This window comes from Podarcis melisellensis (assembly GCF_964234715.1).
Source record: "Podarcis melisellensis genome assembly, chromosome: 10".
Classification (NCBI taxonomy): Eukaryota; Metazoa; Chordata; class Lepidosauria; order Squamata; family Lacertidae; genus Podarcis; species Podarcis melisellensis.
Window position 1 is genome coordinate 19,412,530 of NC_138542.1, and position 23,343 is coordinate 19,435,872.

Genomic DNA, 23,343 nt, shown 5'->3' on the forward strand with positions numbered 1-23,343 from the left:
GAGTTGTAGTCCAACAACATTTGGGGACCCACAGGTTGAGAAAGGCTGCATTAAAACATCAGTCATTAAGCATTAAATTTATTAAGCATTAAACAATAAAAAGGCAAGGTAATAACGTATTGTGCACCTAAAAAGAAGGGCGTCATGTGTCCATGCACATTAGCAAAACCATTCCTTAACCCCTCCTTAACGTTAAAAACCATGAGTGTAGACCCACCATATATACAGTGAAAACATTGTGGCTTGGATGCATGTTGAAGGAACTGCATGACTGTGTAAAACAGCTAGTGTAGATTCGCCCAGAATGGTACAACATGAGGAAGGGACTTTGGGTTATTGATGCTTGTGGCATCGTTCAGAGCCCTTAATACACTGGAGAATAAAAGAACCTGTCCACCCCCAATATTGTTAGACTAAAACTTGCAACATCCTTGGCCCATGACCTTTCTGGCTGGGGATCACGGAAGTTGGCAGTATGTGTCTGAATATCAGTTGTTGGGAGGGTTCTCTTGTGCTCAGGTCCTGCATGTGGGTTTCATGTAGTCACTGTGAGAACCAGATGCTGGACTAGAAGGACCATTGGCCTGATCCAGCAGGTAATAATAATAATAATAATAATAATAATAATAATACATTTATTTATACCCCACCCATCTGGCTGGGTTTCTCCAGCCACTCTGAGCGGCTTCCAATGGAATATTAAAATACAACAACCTATTAAACGTTAAAAGCTTCCCTAAACAGGGCTGCCTTCAGATGTCTTCTAAAAATCTGGTAGATGTTTATTTCTTTGACATCTGGTGGGAGGGCGTTCCATAGGGTGGGTGCCACTACCGAGAAGGCCCTCTGCCTGGTTCCCTGTAACTTGGCTTCTCGCAGCGAGGGAACTGCCAGAAGGCCCTCGGCACTGGACCTCAGTGTCCGGGCACTTATGTTCTTACGTTGAAATCTGAAATCATCCGAAAGACCACTTGTATGATCTGTCCTGAGCAAGACTGGTCAGGTTAAGATGCTAATCCTATTAGCCTCACACTTGTCTGGGTCACTGCAAACTACTGCAGCACAAGGAAATGGCTACCCTGGCTGAAATGGGCACTTAATCAGATTAATTTACTTTTTCACTTCCCACTGCTTTTTGTACACACTGCAGTACATTGTCTTCAGAGGAGCACGAGAAGTTCAGCAGTACAAAAGAAAATTACATCAGCGGCTATGGTTGGCAAATAGTCGTGGGTCAGTGAGGTTGCATGTTTGCAGGGTAATTAAAATCTGGATCAGCTGGCAGGCCAATCCAAAGTTTGATGACTGAAGCACAACTGATTCTTCAGTGGACTAGCAAGATGAGGAAATCTGCAATGTATGACTGAGGGTGGGGAGAGTGGACTAGCAAGATGAGGAAACTGAAATCAGCTGACTGGCATCTCCATTAGTTTGGGGTACTTGCCAGGGATGGTTTCTGCAGTTTCTTTTTCTTTTTCTAGTTGTTGAACAAGGTACATACGCAACAAATCTACATGACTCCCACATTTAAAAACTGCAAAGCGTGAAGCGTTTCAAGGATTGAAACCCGATATAATAATTAATTGCACAGATGCCATGCTTCATGGGACTGATGAGAGTTATAGTTCAGCGGCATCTGCAGGACCAAATGTTCCCCACTCCTTATTAAGGCATGTCCAAAAACTTTGTCAGACTCTTCTTCAGGCTGGATCAAACATAAATACGAAGTGGGCTGTGGCCTTCTGGGTCAAGTGCAATGGAGTGCATGTGTGTGTTTCTTGGGGCATGGTAGGAAAAAACCCCTCAGAGCATGCCATGGCGTTGTTTCAGAAATGTAAAAAATGCCATTTCAGAATTAGAACAGAAAGTTGCCTTCCATGACTGCAGAGAATTTCTGCATTGGGATGGGATTGCGATATATGTGTGGAAGGGGCCCATGCCACAAGTTTGTGTTGTCTGAGTCCCTAAACTACGACTCCCATCATCTCTGACCATTGGCCATACTGGTTGAGTACAACAACATCTGGAGGACCACAGATTAGCCCAGGGTTTCCCAAACTTGGGCCTCCAGTTGTTTGTGGACTACAGCTCCCAACACTCCTGACCATGGGTCCTGGCAGCTAGGGATGATGGGAGTTGTAGTCCAAAAGCAGCTGGAGACCCAAGTTTGGGAAACCCTGGGTTAGTGGGTCCAGTTTCATAGCCTGGCTCCAGGTCTGAGGGGGTCTTAAGCAATGTCTCCCTCTCCGCCTCTTCTGTCAGTTGGCTGTGGTAGAATCATAGAATCATACAGTTGGAAGAGACCACAAGGGCCATCGAGTCCAACCCCCTGCCAAGCAGGGTGAGCAGGAACATTCCTGGCTGCAGTGACAGTATTCCAAGCAGTGTTGGGTACCTGGGTTTAGCCACCGTTTGATTTCCTGGCAACTCCTAAGAAGTTGAGCGTGTTGTGGGAAATGTGACTCAATTCGGCTGCAGGAAGAGGGCAGAATAATGGGGCTGCACCTCCAGGAGGCTCTGGGTGCTGATGCCAGCCCTATTCTTTCATCATAGCAAGACAATTCCTGCACATCATGGGGATATTTTGATTGACTCAGCATTTCTGCCATCATAGCATGCTTCATACATTACTCAGACAGCTGAACTCTGCACTCCCCAGGCTAGAGTTAAAAATGGGAACTGTCAACAGGCAGCAGGGTGAGAAAACACATATAGACATGGGAAGCAGCTAAAGACTGCCACATTATTATTTTTCATAGATAAAAAAAGTGCAGAATCGCACACACCGGCCAGTTTCTGTTTTGACTTGAAATGTTCATTTTGCGCTTCTCAGAAGTACATAAAGGCAAGAAGCGGGCAGGAGGAACTCTGGCCTGTAATGGCGCCCACCTGAGAGGTGCTGTGACTGCACTCCGGCACAGGTCACAACACTGTTGTGGTTCAGAGGCATCCAAGAACACTGAGCTTAAATTATCCCTTTCTCACTGCTCACAAGTAAGGAGGAACACCGGTATGGTGCTATAAGAGTACGAAGCAAGAGTTCTGAACATTTACATTTCAGTTCAATTTCCACTGTACTTCTGAATTTAACCAAAGTAGCTTTGAAACGTGAACAACCCCCTCACGAAGTCTCAGGACTCAGAGAAAGCGTGTTCTCCTTCATGGAGAGCACGTGTTGCGGTGGGGTCTGCTGAGCCACTCCTCTGTTACCAGGCAGGATCTCTAAAGATGGCCTGGGGCAGTGATTGGTTCACTGGGTTGCTGGGGTAAAAGTTATGTTGCAATTTTGGTGGGAGGGGTAAAATGTTTAAATACTCTGCACGCAGCCTGGAGCTTTCTCTTTGCTGCGTGCAACGGAAAACCCGCCCACCCGCCCTTGAGTAAGGGGTTGTTGCATTGACCTTGCTATGCCTGTCATGGGGTCATCTGCCATTGGGGCAGGGGCCTGGTAGGAATTTTGTCCATCTGGCTGATTGGCTGGGCCATTTGGTTTTTGCCTACTGCGTAGCCTACTGCGTAGCAAATCTTCACAACTTGTAAGGTTGTGATTAGGCATTGGTGACTCAGCTCCATTTCTCCCTGACTTGCTTTCCCCTGCACTGTCTTTCGGTGGTGCCCGGAAGTCAGTTCTGTCCCCAGGTGGGGGGACAGATAGTCTTAACCAATGCCTAAACAACCACTCACGGTTTTGTATTTAAATAAAGTTGTGGCCAAAATTATGCCAAAAGCCTTAAACAAAAATTAAGTGTGCGTTGTGAGTTATTTGGGGGGTGGCTTGAGGACCTCGACACGCAACACACGCCCCACCCAGCTTGTCTTCAGGCTTCATGAAAGGGCAGGTGAAGAAGAAGGCTTCTCAACAGGGCCTGGGTGGGTTCCTAGATCTCCTCCTGGTATAACGGAAGAATAAAAAAGAGTGCAGTCCGGATAGAAAGTATTTCATATCTTCACTGGGATAGGCACCTCTTATCTAATGGTAAGACACTAAAACAATCAAGAGCTATATTTATTTTTAACTTGGCTTGACTGAAGGCTCTGTTGCAAAGGCTAAAGGTGATAGTTTGGAGAAATATTAATCAGACACTTCTACTTAAGGTTCGATCTCTCTTTTCCCTTTTGGTTTATGGTTTCCACAGAAAAGAAGAGCCTGCAGCCCACCGCAATGAAGGTCATCAAAACACTCTTGGTCTACCGACGTTTTCTCCTCATCTTCTTCACTCCCCTCCTGCTTCTCCCATTGCCTCTCGTCATCAGAACCAAAGTAAGTGAATAATAACTGCTGCCCTACATTTTTATGTTCCCAAAGCCTAACTAAAATGTTTCATCTTCCTCTCAGTTATTTTTTCCTTCAGATTGGTCTCTTCACAAAACTCTGCTGCGCGATACAGATTGAAAGTGATTAAAAAAATCACAGAGAATCTTCCGCAAAGTCTTCCTGGTGTGTTCTTAGCAGATAAAATGGATAGGCTGTCACCCAGACAGTTTTAAATATTTTAAATATTTCACTTCCGTACCAAACCCTGGGCACTGTCAGGAGTATAGCTTTAGTGTGCTTTGTCATTATAGATATGTACAAGGTGTCAAGAAGATCTATCTTTTAATTGCCTTTTTAATTTGAGAGGGAGAATCTGTGGCTAGCTTTATGGGAGATATAATTTCAGTAATGACAGTTACTTGCTGCAGTATTTGGAGAACTGGAACAAGAGAGGGAATGTCAACATTCCCAGCTGAATGGAATGAAATAATTGATAGGCTGATGATCAGTTACGTTCTTGCTATCATTTGCTCCATTGCTCTGCATTATACATTTAAACCGGTGTCATACCAGTTTAAAAAATTGTGAGGGGCACATGACAGTTGTGCTGCCAACAGATTAAGATCAATGTGTGTGGCAGCTTCCACACAGCAACTAGTCATGAATCTTTCGTGCGTTTTAATAAAGGATCCCGTACTTGCACGTAAATTCAGTATTTCACATTAAAGGCCTTCGTGTTGACTAATCACAGAAGGCCAAAGTGAGCAGAAATTCATTATTTCTTTGTCACCGGAGAAACATGGCCTTTTATCTTGCTGCCTCATCAAGACATATGTCAGAAGTTAATGGTATTAATAGGTGAAGTATTGACTCCACAAAAGGCAAAGGGAAAACTCTCGTTGATTTCAATGGATCTGCCGCCTTTCATCTTCTTCAGAAATGGTGCCAATTTTGATGTCAGTGTACTTTCACAGAGCTACTCTGCCTACAAATACACAGAATTGTGCCCCCCCCCACTCCCCGCCCCTCATTTAGGGAGGAAACAAAACTCTTGTTACTATTGTGTGGTTTCTTGTCCTCATTCAAGGTCATGTTCAAAGGAAGTATTTCTTTTCAGAACAGAGAATAATAGAATCTATGCAGATTCAAAGATGAACCTATGACATCCAATTGATTCCATCCTCTGTTGTAGCTCACACCACTTATAGATAGATACATGTCCTCCAGCATCAGTATGTGATATGTATTGTCTGGCACTAAGATACACACCACTGGAAAGCAATATTTATTTTTAAAGGTATGTGATAGTTGTCCAGCAGCACGTATGCTGATCTATACACAGAACCAGCATACTTCAAAAATCAACACACATCCTGCTTTAACATGATAATGCACATCTAAATCTGTGTGAAGCAGAGAATCCAATTCTATATTTGGGGAAAACTGGTGTTGTTACGTTGTTTGTGTCTCCAGCCACTGATTGAAATCATCTTAAGTCGAAAGAAAATATGACTTAGATGCTGTTGACAGGCTAAGCATGGATGCTTATAAATGGCAGCCACACCTAGGCTGGAGTTAAAACGTTTGGGTCTTTTTAGGTTACCCAAAAGATGGAAATTGGCAGGTATTTACGTACAACATGGCGAATGAAAATCGGGGTTCTTAAATGCACAGGGGAACCTACACAAGTAGCGCAAGCTCCCTGCTACAGATGGTCACCTCCCAAGTCATGGAGGACAACCAGGAATGCGACAGGAGAAATGGGATGGATATTCTAATCCTTGCACCATGTGATGGAGGAACAGAGAGAGCCAGAGAGCGAGTTTCTATTAAAGGGGCCTACCATGAGCAGAACACTGCCCATTCTTGTCCATTGGAAAGTTTTCCCCACTCTGTTTCTGATTGTGGCAGAGCGCAGGGGAAATGAATGAGGAGATTTGTAAAATGGACGACGTTCAAGCAAATTCACCCTTAGCATTACTTTACAGTACAGCAAAGTTATGGTTCATAGAATCCCAGTGCCGTTGCCTTACAACTCAACACACAAAAGTGTGTAGCAGATTTCAGGGCTGGTCACTGTTTGGCCCCTCGCTAGAATTATGTGTGAATGATTACAAAGGAAAGGGAATGATTTTGAAACCTGTGAGACTCCAGCATCTCACAGCATGGCTATAGCTGACTTTGACTTCACATCTAGGACAATATTTGAGATAAGTTCACAGATGGCCTTTCTGTGTTCTCCTTTTTCTTCTTTGGCTATGTAACTGTGTGAGAATGCGGTTGAATATGAAAAGATTTGATGAAATAAATCACAAGCAATAAAAGTTAGAGGTGAATAAATTTCTCTTGTTTACAGCCTTGTTGAAACGTAGCCCTGCCTAAGAGATGGATAATATAGTTTCAGGCACAGAGAACTAACTTTGCTCAATCAGTTATTTTAATGACTAATCCCGGTGCTAAACTTCCCACCACCATAGGATATGTGGAATATGATCCTTTGAGGCATTCTTCAAATGGTGAAGAGAGACTGGCTACAGAACCTTTAATATGTATATAATGTGTCTCGGCTTTGCCTTGCTTGCAGTTGGCTTATGACTTTAATGTTAGCTCGAGCTGGGTAATAACGTCTTCCATGGTTATTACTCCATGGCAAAATCTATTCTGGATGACTCAGAACATTAAAAAGTAGGCAGAGCTGTCCGTCCCAAGCTATTGCTCCATCACACTCATGCCACACAGCTGCAGAGAAATCAGTTTCCCAGGATGTTAAACAGCTCTTGGAAGCCAGGTGATGATTGGATTGGAAAGATACATCATTAGAAGGGCGATGATCAGATAGAAAATGTTGCAAGCCATGAGGCTGCAGGCCACAACCAATTATGAACCCAGCTTGAAGAAGAAGCTCCCAGGTGACTGTGGGTGTAAATCATAGTTTCCCAAATGTGGGTCTCCAGCTGTTTTTGGACTACAACTCCCATCACTCCTAGCTCGCAGGACTAGCGGTCAGGGATGATGGGAATTTTAGTCCAAAAACAGCTGGAGACCCAATTTTGGGAAAGCCTGGTGTAAATGAAGAAGGCCTACATATAAACTGGATTTAAATCAATGAACTTTTGAGGTTTCCAAACACGCAGTAATCTCTTAAACTGCAGAGCAGGACTAGTCACTGTGATGCCCTCCACATGTTTTGACAGCAACTTCCACCATCTCTGACCGTTAGCCATGAGGCTGATGGGAGCTGGAGTTTACAATATCAGCGGGGTACCATGAGTGCTTGTAGTCCAGAAACATCTGGAGGGCCACAGGTTCCCCATACTTGTTCTATGACTTCTCCCAAGTGGACCCTTCTTCTTCAGGAGATCTTTGGTGATGACATCTCTTGGCAACATGAATGGTTCTACACTGACTCTGCACTACCCACCAGGCCTGTTGCTGCTTTTGCTCTTGAGGTCCAGCTGGTGAACAGCAAGAAATAGTGGGGGCAAGGTAGAGTGCATACGGTGATCAGAGAGGTTGTTGGGGGCCAGGTGAGAGGTTTATGAGACCAGCTTCTTTGACTTGTCATAGGACAAGAGCAGGTTCTTTCAGGTTGCCAGCCGGGGGTTCTCTGTGGGATTCCATGCCTCTTCCTCTGAGGAAGTCTCCCCAAGGTCCTAGTCAGACAGGACCCTGACATTTGTGGGCAGGTGTGGAGGATTCCCTGGTCCTGAATGGGGTAACTGTGCCCCTGAAGGACCAGGTGCACAGCCTAGGAGTCATTTTGGACTCACAGCTGTCCATGGAGCCACAGGTCAAATCTGTGTCCAGGGCAGCTGTTTACCAGCTCCATCTGGTACGTAGGCTGAGACCCTATCTGCCTGCGGACTGCCTCACCAGAGTGGTGCATGCTCTGGTTATCTCCCGCTTGGACTACTGCAATACGCTCTATGTGGGGCTACCTTTGAAGGTGACCCGGAAACTACAACTAATCCAGAATGCGGCAGCTAGACTGGTGACTGGGAGCAGCCACCGAGACCATATAACACCGGTCTTGAAAGACCTACATTGGCTCCCAGTACGTTTCCGAGCACAATTCAAAGTGTTGGTGCTGACCTTTAAAGCCCTAAACAGCCTCAGTCCAGTATATCTGAAGGAGCGTCTCTACCCCCATCGTTCTACCCGGACACTGAGGTCCAGCAGCAAGGGCCTTCTGGCGGTTCCCTCACTGCAAGAAGCCAAGTTACAGGGAACCAGACAGAGGGCCTTCTTGGTAGTGGCACCCTCCCTGTGGAATGCCCTCCCACCAGATGTCAAACAACAACTACCAGACTTTTAGAAGACATCTGAAGGCAGCCCTATTTAGGGAAGCTTTTAATGTTTGATGCATTGCAATATTTTAATATATATTTTTTGGAAGCCGCCCAGAGTGGCTGGGGAAGCCCAGCCAGATGGGTGGGGTATAAATAATAAATTATTATTATTAATAATAATTATTATTATTTGAGATATTTATGCAAGGATGGCCAATGTAGTACCTCTCAGGTGTTGTTAGAATGCTACTCTTCGTTATCCCTGACCACTGAAAATTCTGGCTAGGGCTGATGGAGTTGTGATGAAGCTGGCTACCCTTATGTTTGTCACAATCAAGATTCAAGGCCAATGAATTGGCCCAAACTGTCGTATCTCATGAACAAACGTACCTGTGATGTGGAGTGTGCATACACCTAGCAATCTTTTTACACTATATAGCAATGCATCTCCTTTGCTTCTGCCCTGCACATAGACTCAAGCTGCACCAGAAGTTCGAAAAGATCTTGAGAATTTTCCTCCATTATTTCTGCTGTGGTTCTGTGGACCACCAGAAGGTTCATTATGGATCATCAATGGTCCACAGAATTACTTTTTTATGACGATCAGAGAGTTGATGCAGATTGTAAATGTGAGGAAGTGATAGACATTCCATGCACTCTGATATCGGATGGATCTGTTGGGCCTCTTTCCACCTGCCGCATCAGTAAAATAACAACTCAAAATGTTTCACAGTCAGAAAAATGCAGAGAAAAGCAAGATTAAAGATATGGCAAGTTTTCCACACGTCAAAGCTTCTTCAAAATAATTTTCACTAGATTGGAATGAACTGAAAAGGGCACTTTTCAACCATATGAAGAGGCATTTTTCTTAACCTTTACTTAAGAGAGAGAGAGAGCTATAGCAGATATATCTTAATATCAAATGTTCATCATTTAAAGACGTTTACCATCTGCATTTTTGTTGTTGTTGTTTCTTTCTTACTCCTCCCTTCTGCACCACTGCTTGGCATAACAAGCCCGTTGAAAGGTACTGGGAAAAGCTTGATCAGTATTATATGACAATTATGGTTGGTCCTAATAAGGTTTCAATTACTGAGGTATGTGGAGAAATTGATGTGATCTATCATCTATCTATCATCTATCTATCTATCTATCTATCTATCTATCTATCTATCATCTATCTATCTATCTATCATCTATCTATCTATCTATCTATCTATCTATCTATCTATCTATCTATCTATCATCTATCTATCTATCATCTATCTATCTATCATCTATCTATCTATCTATCTATCTATCTATCTATCTATCTATCTATCTATCTATCATCTATCTATCTATCTATCATCTATCTATCATCTATCTATCATCTATCTATCTATCTATCTATCTATCTATCTATCTATCTATCTATCTATCTATCATCTATCTATCTATCATCTATCTATCTATCATCTATCTATCTATCTATCTATCTATCTATCTATCTATCTATCTATCATCTATCTATCTATCTATCATCTATCTATCATCTATCTATCATCTATCTATCTATCTATCTATCTATCTATCTATCTATCTATCATCTATCTATCTATCATCTATCTATCTATCATCTATCTATCATCTATCTATCTATCTATCATCTATCTATCTATCATCTATCTATCTATCTATCTATCTATCTATCTATCTATCTATCATCTATCTATCTATCATCTATCTATCTATCTATCTATCTATCTATCTATCTATCTATCTTTCTATCTATCTATCTATCTATCTATCTATCTATCTATCTATCTATCATCTATCTATCTATCATCTATCTATCTATCTCTATCATCTATCTATCTATCTATCATCTATCTCTATCTATCTATCATCTATTTATCTATCTATCTATCTATCTATCTATCTATCTATCTATCTATCATCTATCTATCTATCATCTATCTATCTATCTATCTATCTATCTATCTATCTATCTATCTATCTATCATCTATCTATCTATCTATCATCTATCTATCTATCTATCTATCATCTATCTATCTATCATCTATATCTATCTATCTCTATCTATCTATCTATCTATCTATCTATCTATCTATCATCTATCTATCTATCATCTATCTATCATCTATCTATCTATATCTATCATCTATCTATCTATCATCTATCTAATCTATCTATCATCCATCATCATCTATCTATCTTCTTTGCCCTACAATGCAAATGAGGGATTTCTCCAATGAAACAGATGCAATAGATGGGGGAGAGAAGGAGTTATTTGGAATACACAAAGACAGTTTGCCCCTCAAAATATTTCCTGTGACAAGTCATGGAGGCTATACATTCTTGATAAGAGCACAGCATGTCTGGGGGAGGTAATCGCATCCCTAAGGAGTTCTTAAGATTGTGATGAATCCAGCACAGTAGGGTTTAAGCATCCCCAGTGCTTGAGTAAAAATAAACTCAACCTGAAATTGTCACTGCCATATATGTGCTGGCTGGATGTTTTGTCTGAAACTTCTGTTGAGCAATCAAATGGGAAAACAGTGTGCAATGATTATGTGTCAGCAGCACAGCAAGTTGGCTGAAATAGCGTGGCTTTTTATTCCTCCTCTTGAAAGCTGCTCTGCCACGGTGCACCTCAGACCCTTCTTACATGACCTTGAGAGAGCCAGTGTGGTGTAGTGGTTAAGAGTGGTAGACTCATAATCTGGTGAACCGGGTTCGTGTCTCTGCTCCCCCACATGCAGCTGCTGGGTGACCTTGGGCCAGTCACACTTCTCTGAAGTCTCTCAGCCTCACTCACCTCACAGAGTGTTTGTTGTGGGGGAGGAAGGGAAAGGAGAATGTTAACCACTTTGAGACTCCTTAGGGTAGTGATAAAGTGGGATATCAAATCCAAACTCCTCCTCCTCCTCCTGTTCTTCTTCTTTTTCTTCTTCTTGGCAGCCTTGCTTGGGTAGCAGTAGTCTCAGACCACGCAGCCACACAATAAAATGCTGCTGTTTAGGGGTGGGAAATGATGTTCATTCCCTTCTGGGTAACCTTCCCAGGGCCACATCCCTGTGGTGGGCAGAGTCAGAAGCCCAGGATATGTCCCTATTTTCACCAGAGAAATGTTGGAGGGTATGGAACAAGGAATGTAATTTTGCCTTATAATCGGCTAGTTTCTACAGAAACTTACACACCATTTCCTCCAACTAGGCAAACAAGAGCCACGACCCAAGTCCAAGGGTCCATTCCAGCCCGACAAATAACGCTTTGCGGCAACCAAATAACGCTTTTACGGCAACCAAAGGCTTATCTCTTTACTCTCCTGCCACAAATGGAATGAAGCCTGAGGGAAAAGTTCCCAAAGGGTGTCACCAAAAGGTTCCCAAAGGGTGTCACCAAACTACCCATGCATAAGGAACTCAGATGGGCTTCTGTGTACAGTGGGGGGCTTTCAAATTTCAGCGGTCCCTTGTACGACGCCAAAATTTGGTGCCTTCCCCACCTCTTGCCTTCCATTCTAAGCCATTGTTGTGGGGAATTTCCTTTCTGGGTGAAGAGTAAAGAAATAAGTGTTTACAGTAGAATCACCTTCCCCCATGCCTGTTATTTAATCAACCAAAACTTAACTAAACACTGCACGTTAAGCACAATGTGATGCGTAGTTTGGCCAAGACTCAATTTCAGTTAATAAATATCTTGACTTCCTTTTCTTTTTCTTTTCTTTTCTTTTCTTTTTGAAAGCCTTGGTCTCTAACAATCCACATTCCCAGATTCTGCACACACACACACACCCGCTCTGGCAGATGATCAAAATCAATTTTGCATTTAACTCTGTGTTGGCTTCTGCATTTCATTTAAACATCTTGACGCAAAATGTGGGGAAATGTCCCGCTAATCCAGAGATGGCTATGACAGTCTGTATGGTTGTCCTCCACACCCCACCTTAAATAAATGAGTACAGATGGTTCAGGATCAGTAACTTTCATATTGATGTGCTGATTTGGTATTAATGAAATATATATGTTAATGGAAAACTCATACCTGGCACAGATTTTTCTAGATTTGTGTGTTTGGCATGGATGTGGCTTTCACTAGATGAGATTCTGTGCATGGGATCATCGAGTTCCAATGTCCCTGAATCTCAGTAGAAAATTCCTATTCTAAAGGGAAAGAAGGAAATAATTATTTTTCCAGCTGTATCAGCTGTACCAGCAACTGGACTGGAAACATACCCTCCAACTTTTTTTTGATGAAAAGAGGGACATCCCAAAATTTATCTGATGAGAATAGGGATGTCCTAACATCTTTTCATATCGTTTTAAAGTTAAATGTAGATGTTTCATTTTGGGTGAAAATATTGCTAATTCAAAATAAGGCTATGCATGAGTGTATTCACAAAATATTGTGACATTCACCCACCAGTGGAATCGCCAGTCTCCTCACAGAGAAACAACCCCCGTTTCTCGCTATTATTGTTCTGAGGTATTCAGGTAGGTGGCAGGTGTTGTGTTTCCCACCATGTTCCTTCAGAGGAATCTGAAGTAACATTTTTTTGGCCATAAAAGTTGGGTGGAAGGAGAGTGGAAATGGAAATATAGCTTTTGGCAAAGCGCCAAGACTCTTTGGACAAAGCACAGTCTTCCACCTCACGGGAGGGCAACAAAGGAATCCACTTTATTCCATTGCTCTATCTAGCTCAGTATTGTCTAATTGGTTTTCAAGCAGAGGTCTTTCGCTACCTGGTCCTTTTAACTGGAGGTGTCCACCATCGAAACCGGAACCTTGAAAGCAAATGGCCATGGCAGATAGCTATTATTTCGTTCTTCAGGTGATCCTTCTTGGAACATGACTCAAGGAACAGAAGTTTCTGCTATATCAGCAACACTGTGAATGTGACTTGGGAAATCTCTGGATTCTAGTTGAAGAGGAGAGTCTCCCCATTATATCTTATCATCCTTTCCAGTCAGGGGTTATAATGCTTTCTGTCTGATTGCTCATGTTGTACTACAGAAATCTGAATCTGATTTTCTTTCATTCTATTTTCTCTTTTCAATTCTAGGAAGCAGAATGTGCCTACACGTTATTTGTGGTGGCCATCTTTTGGCTCACAGAAGCATTACCCCTGGCCGTTTCGGCGTTACTTCCTGCTTTAATGTTCCCATTGTTCGGAATTATGGCTTCCAAACAGGTAAATTTCCTGTTGTTGTTCTTGTTGTTGTTCCTTTCCTTTCCCTTCCACTACTCCAACTGCCCATATATTTGGTGGCCCAAACATCAAACCATTTGATTGCTTTATTTGCTTTCTTTAATGGTGAATTTATACAAATCCTAATGCCTCAAGGCCTGGGACACATTCAAAGCATCCCTACTGAGCCCATTCTGGTGGGCTGGGGAGACTGGTGCTGTCTAGAAGTACAGCAAGGGAATCACAACCACTATGCCTCTTGCTACCACTTTGAAACACAGGAGAAAACAGTAATGAAACCTGAAACTTGATTTCACATCCCATTTGCCCCTGAAACCTGATACAATCTGGGCCAAAAGTTCAGCTTTTCCAACTTTCTTCCAAGCACTGGCTACCACTCCCTTTATGGATACGGCCTGCTCCTTTGCAGAACCCTTTCTGCACTGGAGAAATTGGTTTCATTGCCTTCTCATTCTTCTGAGTTTCTTATGGCCCATCACCAAGCTGGCTCCCACCTCCACCAACTCCCATTAGGCCCATCCAAGTCCAACTGTTGCACCAGATTTGTAGACATCTTGACTGGGCAAAGCTGGAGAATACGGAGAGGTGGTTGAACTCCATATTTTGGGTTTGCTGCTGGGACAGAGAGATGGTGCTAGAATCCAGGTGTTCCTCAGCATGGTGCTGTCTATGCCCCCCCCGAAACACACCCCATGTTTAATTTTAGTTTAATTTTATTCCTCTAGTAACAGCAACTCCTGGTTTCAAGAGCAATCGTGAGGATTGAAGTCCCTGTTGTTTCTCTTTATACATCTAGCTGGCTTCATTCGTTTCGATTTTCCTCCACAAATTGTACAGCTCATTATTTTCCTGAGATGGAATCATGGTAGCTAAATAGCGCACATTTAGCTAAACAAAATGAATTTTGCTTTTAGGTGGCATCTGCTTATTTCAAAGATTTTCATCTGCTATTAACGGGAGTGATTTGTTTGGCAACGTCAATAGAGAAATGGAATTTGCACAAGAGAATTGCCTTGAAAATGGTGATGCTGGTGGGTGTTAACCCTGCATGGTATGTAGCATACTGACAAAAGAAACTGATATACTGAAAACCCCTTTGGCTCTGTTGTGCAAGTAGACTTGCCAGCTTTTTTCTTCACCTGTCCTTTATAAAACTGCACAATAAGAAGAAATTCCGCAGATGCTACTCTCCCCAGCACTGTAGCTCCCTGGCAATAATAGAAGCTTCACCTGTTGGAATTTTCAGAGTTATGTAATTGTGATTGGAGCACAACAATTCAAGTAGCAACTTTTGGGCAGGTTGGGCGGGTTTGTGTGCAAAGTATCACAAAGTATATTTTGTGTGTGTGGGAGGAGTAGAGGGGCTGTTTCCCCAGATGCAAAATTTTGGGTGTGTGTGCAAAATTTCAAAAGAAAAATAAACTGCTTTGAGGGTGTGTTTTTTAAACCAATCAAGTAGTGTAAAAATTCCATGAACTAAACAATAACAATAAAATAAATGGCCACCACTGGTCTCCCATCCCCAGCTTTTCTCTCACTGCTGGGCAGACCCTTCCCCACCTCCATCACTGCTGCCCAGCCCTGACAGGAACCACAGGAACCCTAACCCTTGCCCCAGGCACTAGCAACCCATGCTACACCACTGCCATTTAGAAGCCATAATTACAGTTCTATTTGGTTGCTAAAGAGATTTGCTAAGGCTAGCCTTTTGCCAAAATTGAATTATACATATCGTTGGGATGAGAAGACGAGTTTTACACGAAACACTTCTGTTATTGGCAATAGTGGCGCACGGCTCAGAACAAAATAGCAGATGAATTTGTGAACAGCTCTGACTCATACTTCTTAATGACTGGTATTAAGCAACTGAGAGATCTTTTGTACATTATCTCATCATTAGTATTCCATCCAAAGCTGAGGTAGTGCTAAGCAGTTTTATTGCAGACAGATAAGAAGACTAAGCCCACCCCTTCCACCCCCCCCAAAATATTGCTGACAGCTGTTACAAACGAGAAGACAGGAGAAATGAAATATCATGTTGTGCTCCTTTTTATTGTTCGTAAGGGGTCAGGTAGCCCCTGTCAATCCAATCAGCAAGACCAAAAGCAGTTTGCCAGCATTGCAGGCTTTCTGGTTCTTGAATTGTCAGATGCTGCTGTGATAGGGGAAGCAAGGAGTTGTCAGTTTCTCACTTGATGATGGTAAATTAGCACAGTTAGGGAAAGCAGAATGGGTGAAACGGGAGACCTCAGTGAACCATGAAGACCCTGAGGACCATGCTTGTGTGTACATCCCTGCCTGCAAGACTGATCACAGTTTTGGTTTGGAGTATCATTATTTCTTCACCTAATAAGATCTCATCATGATTGTAAGGTGCCAAAGAGCTAAACCTGGCCATTAGGAGTAGCTAGAAAGCTAAGATAGGAGATGGGAAAGAGATGATGAAGCCACCCATTCCGCAAATATGGAATCCACAAATATATCTTACCTAACCTCTTCATCAATAGTCTGGCTGGTTTCACAAAATGCAGGGAGAGCAGAGGGAAGCCAGAGGAAAGCCCAGCACATGAACAGATCAAGGCTGATTTCACAGTGTGTGTGTTTTCTAAGCCCACAGCAAGATGTCAACAGTGTTGTGAGGAAGGTGTAGACTGTTGCTCCAGATTTTGTCTCTGCAATTGAACGTGCCCATCAAATGATGAGTGGATTACCTTGGTTCCACCCTGTTCTCTCATGGATTTGCTCATCCTTTCCTCTGATTTAACATGGGCATTTTCTAAAATTAATTCCGGAACGGGCATAGTTTGCTGAAGCTTTATTTTCCTTCCATTTGTCCGCCTCGCTTTTCTGTCTTTCTTACTGATCTGCGCAAGCAATCCAATGGATGAGCACCCCTTTTCACTGTTTTAGCAATATGCACAGGTGGTGGGTGGGGTGAGAATTAAGAAGATTAAAGAACCAACAGAAAGAAATTAAAACTGTGGCAGGCGAAGCATTTGCAGTGGCCTCTATGGAGCCTGAAAATAAAAATAGAAGATGGCAGCTTCCTTAGGCATTGGTGGGGCTTGCAAACTAGACCAGATGATTCAGAAACCCAGAAACCAGAAAGAAATTTGGATGGGGAGAATTTTGTAAGCATGCCTGCCTGCCACCCAGTGGTCACCTGGCCTCCTGTAATAATATATTGTACTTTAATACGCAAACACTGTTTTTGTTTTTAAAAAACAAGAACAGCATAATAATTATCCTTATTACTACTTCATCAGACAGGCCACTGATGCCATTGGGTTTAAAAGGGAAAATGAAGACTGAGAATGTTTGTTATCTTCACCGCTTGCAAAGTCACCTGTGTGGCAGACAGAAGTTTAGCAGAGACTCTCCTCCCTGCAAGAGAGGGGAGTGGTTGTGGCCGGGAGCCGGACTCTGCCTCAAGCAGGGGGCGTTTGCCCCCTGCCTCCCACTCACCTGGCTGGTGCCCACGCCCTCGGCCAGGCACCCAACCAAGTGCCTTCAAGTGGGGGGTGTGTACAGCTGACCTTCTGATTGGCAAGCCCTAGGCTCTGTGGTTTAACCCACAGCACCACCTACGTCCCTTAATGTTAAGAATACTGGAACCCTAAAATAAGCAACGGTACTCAAGAGTTGCCTCAGACTTGAACCAAGAAGCAAGTCAAGCAACAATTCCATTAATTTAATTAATTAATTTCTGCATGATGTTTAATGGCATGCAAAATATGCAATGCTGATGTTAAATAAGCTAGTGGCTCCATGCAAATTCCTCCTACAGGTAATTTTTGACCTTCCAAAAGTACCCTTTGAGCTGGGTGTTATCCCAGTTGCACTGATACAGCAATATTATCTGGACAGATAAAATGTCAAGTTAAGATAAGAAAATGTTTTCTATCACTTTCTAAGATGATTGTTTTTCACTCTTTATAGCTGCTGTCCCAAAGCAGGTGCTCTTTCTGTTATGGGGCTCCAACTCTCATAATTCCAAAGCATTGTTTATGCTGGCTGGTGCACATCGGTTTTTATTGCCCAGCAATATCGCAGGCAGAGGAAGGCTGCTGTGTCTGTTCAGCCAGGTTATGTCATTTCATGTCATAGTGTCATTGAAGCAGCAAGTAACTTGAGATGTGCACCCAAAAATTCCCTGCAGAGTCAAATCATAATGGGATGTGATCCAAGAGGGCAGCCTCCTTTTCATTTGATAAATAGCAAGAGATTTTGAGGAGAATATCTCAGATCATGTGGGTGTCTTATCCATTTCTGCTCAGAATTTACATCCAGTTTACCTGGGCCAACAATACTGAAACCTTTCCTAGTGATAAATGAAGCCATCTGTATGGATTTCAAATGGTCGTAGGCAGAGTAGATGAAGGGAAACTGAGGTGAAATAGTCTTTTGGAATCCGCTTTAGAACAGGGATCATCAGTCAGTTTTCAACCCGCAAATCTATTGGGGATAATTTTACACTCTTGGGTACATAATGATCATTTGAATGCTGGTTTATAAATTGTTTGCTATCAAAAAGAGATTGCAATAAAGCAATTCCTTTATTTCCCCTTCTTCTTTTCTGAAGAATTCTTTTTCTTCTCTGCAGGCAGTTTCTGTCTCTCCCCCTCCCCACCTTTATTTTTTAAAAAATAAAAATCAGTTTATTAGAATCTCCCATTCCACTATAGGACTGGCTAGCCAACAAGCACATTCATATATTCAGTGAGGTTCCCGGTTCCTGTTCAAGGCCCTGGCCCCTAAAGATCACTGGGGTCACTCTCCCACAGAGGCCAGACTGCTTCTAACCTCCCCACAAATGCCCTACTACCATCATCTACTGAATTGCAGAGACAAGTAGGACTCTGCTTTCAAAAAGCCCAAACCAGCATATGCGATGAGAAATGGCTTCCTAGAATCCCCCATTTTATGTATATAGGGGGGAAAACACAGAACAAGGCATTGCTGCATGCAAAATAATAAATAATGCTTCTATTTAACACCTTTGCCCAGGGATGCAGAGCATGCAGGTGTAGCTGAACTACAGCTCCCATCATCCCTGATCTTTGGCCATTCTGGATGGGGCTGATGGGAGTTGGAGTCCAGCAACACCTGGCAGGCCACAGGTTCCCCATCCCTGACAAAACAAAGCACACTGACTTCCCTCTTCAGCAGTTATCCTGACCCACCAGTCTTTTCTCCTCTCTCCTTCCTATCCACTCACTCCTCTCTTTATGCAAAGTCTGGGGAGCCAGTGTGGTGTAGTGGTTAAGAGCAGTAGACTCGTAATCTGGTGAACCGGGTTCGCTTCTCCGCTCCTCCACATGCAGCTGGTGGGTGACCTTAGGCTAGTCACACTTCTCTGAAGTCTCTCAGCCCCACTCACCTCACAGAGTGTTTGTTGTGGGGGAGGAAGGGAAAGGAGATTGTTAGCCGCTTTGAGACTCCTTAAAGGGAGTGAAAGGCGGGATATCAAATCCAAACTCCTCCTCTTCGACTGTCATTCTCAGATGACTTTCTCCACCTCTTACTCACCCTGACTCCACTCAGCATCTCAGCATCACATTCCACTGCTGTAAATCATCCTTGCCTTCATTCTTTTGTTACATACACACAGCAGTAGTGTATTTCCATGCTCAAAAGAGAGGGGGAGGAGTACGGAATTTGCCTTCTTAGAAGATGTTTACATCCCCTATCCTTGCTTATGAAATCCAGTCATATCCAGATACCTTCTAGAATTTGCAAAGTTGCCTTTGCCTAGTTCTAGAAATTACAAATCCCATTAACGACTGGATTTCATAACCTTATTCCGAAAGTGGAAGAAGCAGGGACAGGTGATCTGCCAATTTCAGCTCCTTTGTGTTTCTCACTTTTCAAATCTTAAGTTCAGTTTACATGATGAGTTTGTATTATATTTAAAGTATGACTTTTTGTATGCCCTCCTTACATACTTTTTTGTGTGCGATTTTGCCTAATTTCTGCATTTTTGCCATTTCCCCTGATAGTTTTTTACTTATTAATAATATACCCCGCTTTTCACGTCATTTAGGTCTCTAAGTGGCTTTTAAAATTTATTTTTGCTAAAAAACAAAGAAGTATGAATTTTTTGGTTGGATAAATACATCATTTGGAGAAGCGAATGGGTTGGATTTATCCCCCGTTCCTGGAAGAAGCAAGGATGTTGCCTCTGGCAAGATTTTGCTAAACTGGCAAAAGGCTGAGAGCTCTGTTCCAGACCAAAGTTTTTGTAGGAGGATTGAAAGTGCCTCAAATTTATTTGCAGGACATTTTGACCATCACATTCAGAACTTCAGAATTACCATTAATAGTCTATGTTTAGTCTGACCTTAAAATAAATAAACTGGTTCAATTGGGCTCATCTAGAGCATTTTACAATAATGACTACCATCCATTTAATAAGAGGTAGGCATAATAGGCAGAAATTATCCAGAACTGAAATGTAACCTGATCACAATTTGGTGCCCCTATAATATAGGAGCAAGCAGCTTTATTTCAGAGGAGACGAGATTTCATCAGCCAGGATGTGGGTCGTGCCACCCAAATAACTTGTAAAGTCATTTTGCATTTTTCAAGGAGCCTGCCCTTACCTGAAGTAATCATTAACATTTATGCAATGCTTTCCATCCACACCAATTCCAAAGGTCTCTGCAATCTTTGTAAAAATTATCCAATCTAGGACCACTTGTTACGAAGTAAAAATGGTGTAGGTGATGCATGTACCCCGTAGTCGTTTCTTACGTAGACAAGGTTGTGCTTTCACAAGTTAAAGTTTGACCAAATCATTTTTCACCATCTCCAGCACTGTGCTGTGGGAGCAACTTCAGCGAAGTATGCAAGGTTACCAAGTTGGCAGCGTCAAAGAAATGAGTATCCCATTTGGAATGGTTTGGGGCACATGGAATTGGCAGTGAAATCTTGGTGAGGAAATAGGAACGGATACTAATCTATCTAGAAGACCTAATAGCATTGCTGAAGATAGCTGATCCCTTTAATATCCACTTGAGTCTCTCCTGGTATGTTCACCCCCTAGATAATAAGGTGGAGAGCCTCCTCTTTGGTAGCCCCAGGCTGGTGGAATTCTCTTCCCCTGGACCAGTGTGAAATTTCTACATTGCAGACTTTTGGGCTGGCCCTGAAGACCATCCCCACACCCCTTCCAAGATTGATGTTTATTAGATGGGTACTGGTCTGAGTTTTGCTGTTTCCAGGGGTGTGTGTCTCTGTGTGTGGAGTGATTGTTTAAAGTTTTAAAATGATGCTCATTTTCTTTTGTTGTTTTGGAAGTTTGCCCAGAGAAGCAGCCTAAAAATAAAATAGAAATGGCTGGAGAATCTTTCCAGAAAAGGCTTGCTTGGATGGGGGTGCAGGGAGGAGAGAAGCTGAAGCAGCAGAGAGCAGGCAGGAAGAAAACAAAATAGAAAGAGAAACTTATACTGGGCTAAAAAGATAAAGGAACCCCTGACCATTAGGTCCGGTCATGACTGACTCTGGGGTTGCGGCGCTCATCTCGCTTTATTGGCCGAGGGAGCCGGCGTACTGCTTCCAGGTCATGTGGCCAGCATGACTAAGCTGCTTCTGGTGAACGAGAGCAGTGCACGGAAACACCGTTTACCTTCCCGCAGGAGTGGTACCTATTTATCTACTTGCACTTTGACGTGCTTTTGAACTGCTAGATTGGCAGGAGCTGGGACCGAGCAACGGGAGCTCACCCTGTCGTGGGATTCAAACCGCCGACCTTCTGATTGGCAAGTTCTAGGCTCTGTGGTTCAACCCACAGCGCCAGTGGGCTACAACAACCATAAATCCTAGTCATTGGCCATGCTGGTTGCGATCATGGAACTGCAGCATCTTATGAAGGCTACAGATTCCCTACCCTGTTACACAGCAAGAACATGGAGTTAGTGAAAGTATAGTTCCAAGTTGCACATGTGGAGTGACTATTGCAAAGGAATGAATCAGGGCACTGGTTTGGGGAGTAAAGTAGATCCCCATTTAGCACTGTACTGCTGCCACACATACAATTGGAAACAGAGTGCAGGTTCTGTGCAACTGTTTTTCAGTGCCTACCTGTGTGGAGATAAACTGTCTGTTGGTTAGGTAAGAAAACATGAGCTTACCTGGAAGGACTTTGAGCCGGCAAGCTAATTGGGAAGCTGATGAACTGAACTAATTTAGGATGTTCTAATGAGACTTGTCTAAGTAGCCATGCATTCTACACATCATAAATCATGAAGACACAGCCCTGGTCCCAGAGTATCGAAATATACGAGAAGAGTCCATTGTACAACCTGCTGTCCTTCGAAAAGGCTTTTTCACAGCAAAAAAACAAACAAACCATCAATTGGTGAAACTACAATTTTTGTAAATTTTAATTATTGCCTTTACCAGAATGTACTCCATAACTATGCAGTTAGTTGGGGTGTGATCTAGGGCATTTTTACCAGAGAAAGTTTACAAGGCTGTTTCTGTTATTGTCTGAATAGATTGAACCATCTCTCCTAAAGATGAGCTCCATGGCCTGGTCCTTTGAGGTCTTGTCATCCATTTTCTTTGTAACAGTGCCTCCCTGCAGATGTTACTAAGCTAAAATTCCCAGCAGCCAATGGCTAAGGAAGATAAGAGTTGAAGTTCAGTAACATCTAAGGGCCAAAGGTTCTCTACACCTGCCCTACACCTTATTATGTTTTTCCTCCCATTGTTGATTTTAATTGGATGGGTGCATAATCTCTGGTTCCTGAGTAAGGAAGGGCAAAGAAGGTTATTCTGGAGCTTGACCATGTGAGCATAGGGAAGGGTTGTAGCTCAGTGAGAAGCACATGATGCAGAAGGTCCCAGGTTCAGGAAAATACTCTGTCTGAAACCCTAGAGAGCAAATACTAGCTACTATAAACACAAGACTGACTTTGATGGACCAGTGGTCTGACTTGAGATAAAACAGTTGTGTCTAACATTCCCTTACAAGACTCCAATGACACTGGAGTGGCTGAAAATGCTGTGTTAACACATGTATGTTGCAAGGAACTTGATAACCCTGCCTCATTCATCTGTCGTGTGTGTGTGTGTGTGTCATAGCAACTGGTGGGCCTGGAGTACTGTATATTATTTACCCCTGAATCAACTTTCAGCTCAGTATAGCCTGTTGACTAAAGTAAGTAGCACAGGTGTGCTGTGTCTGGATTTATTTTCCGGGAATTATTTACTTGTGTATGTATTTTTACACCACCTTGCATATAGCATCCCAAGGGAATGCACATCAGAAGATGGTTGAAGGTATTTTAAAGGAGTTAAAACATTTAAACAGTAATAACTTCTTCAAATAATAATAATAATACAGCAGCAATCTGGGGCAAATTAACATTAATCAGGGACTAAGCATCAGTGGTGATAGGACCCGGGTGGCGCTGTGGGTTAAACCACAGAGCCTAGGACTTGCCGATCAGAAGGTCGACGGTTCGAATCCCCATGACGGGGTGAGCTCCCATTGCTCGGTCCCTGCTCCTGCCAACCTAGCAGTTTGAAAGCATGTCAAAGTACAAGTAGATAAATAGGTACCGCTCCAGCAGGAAGG

The 23,343-nt window shown here is 42.9% G+C and overlaps 1 protein-coding gene across 1 annotated transcript in view; it reads left to right on the plus strand.

Annotated features, from left to right (window-relative positions):
• Positions 1-23,343, plus strand: part of SLC13A1 (solute carrier family 13 member 1) — a 92,098-nt gene that overhangs the window by 34,044 nt on the left and 34,711 nt on the right. Inside the window, exons 2-4 of the mRNA XM_081928850.1 lie at positions 4,137-4,261; positions 13,614-13,742; positions 14,675-14,811. Of these exons, the coding sequence (XP_081784976.1) occupies positions 4,163-4,261; positions 13,614-13,742; positions 14,675-14,811 (365 nt within the window). The 5' untranslated portion in view covers positions 4,137-4,162. The remainder of the gene's footprint in view (positions 1-4,136; positions 4,262-13,613; positions 13,743-14,674; positions 14,812-23,343) is intronic.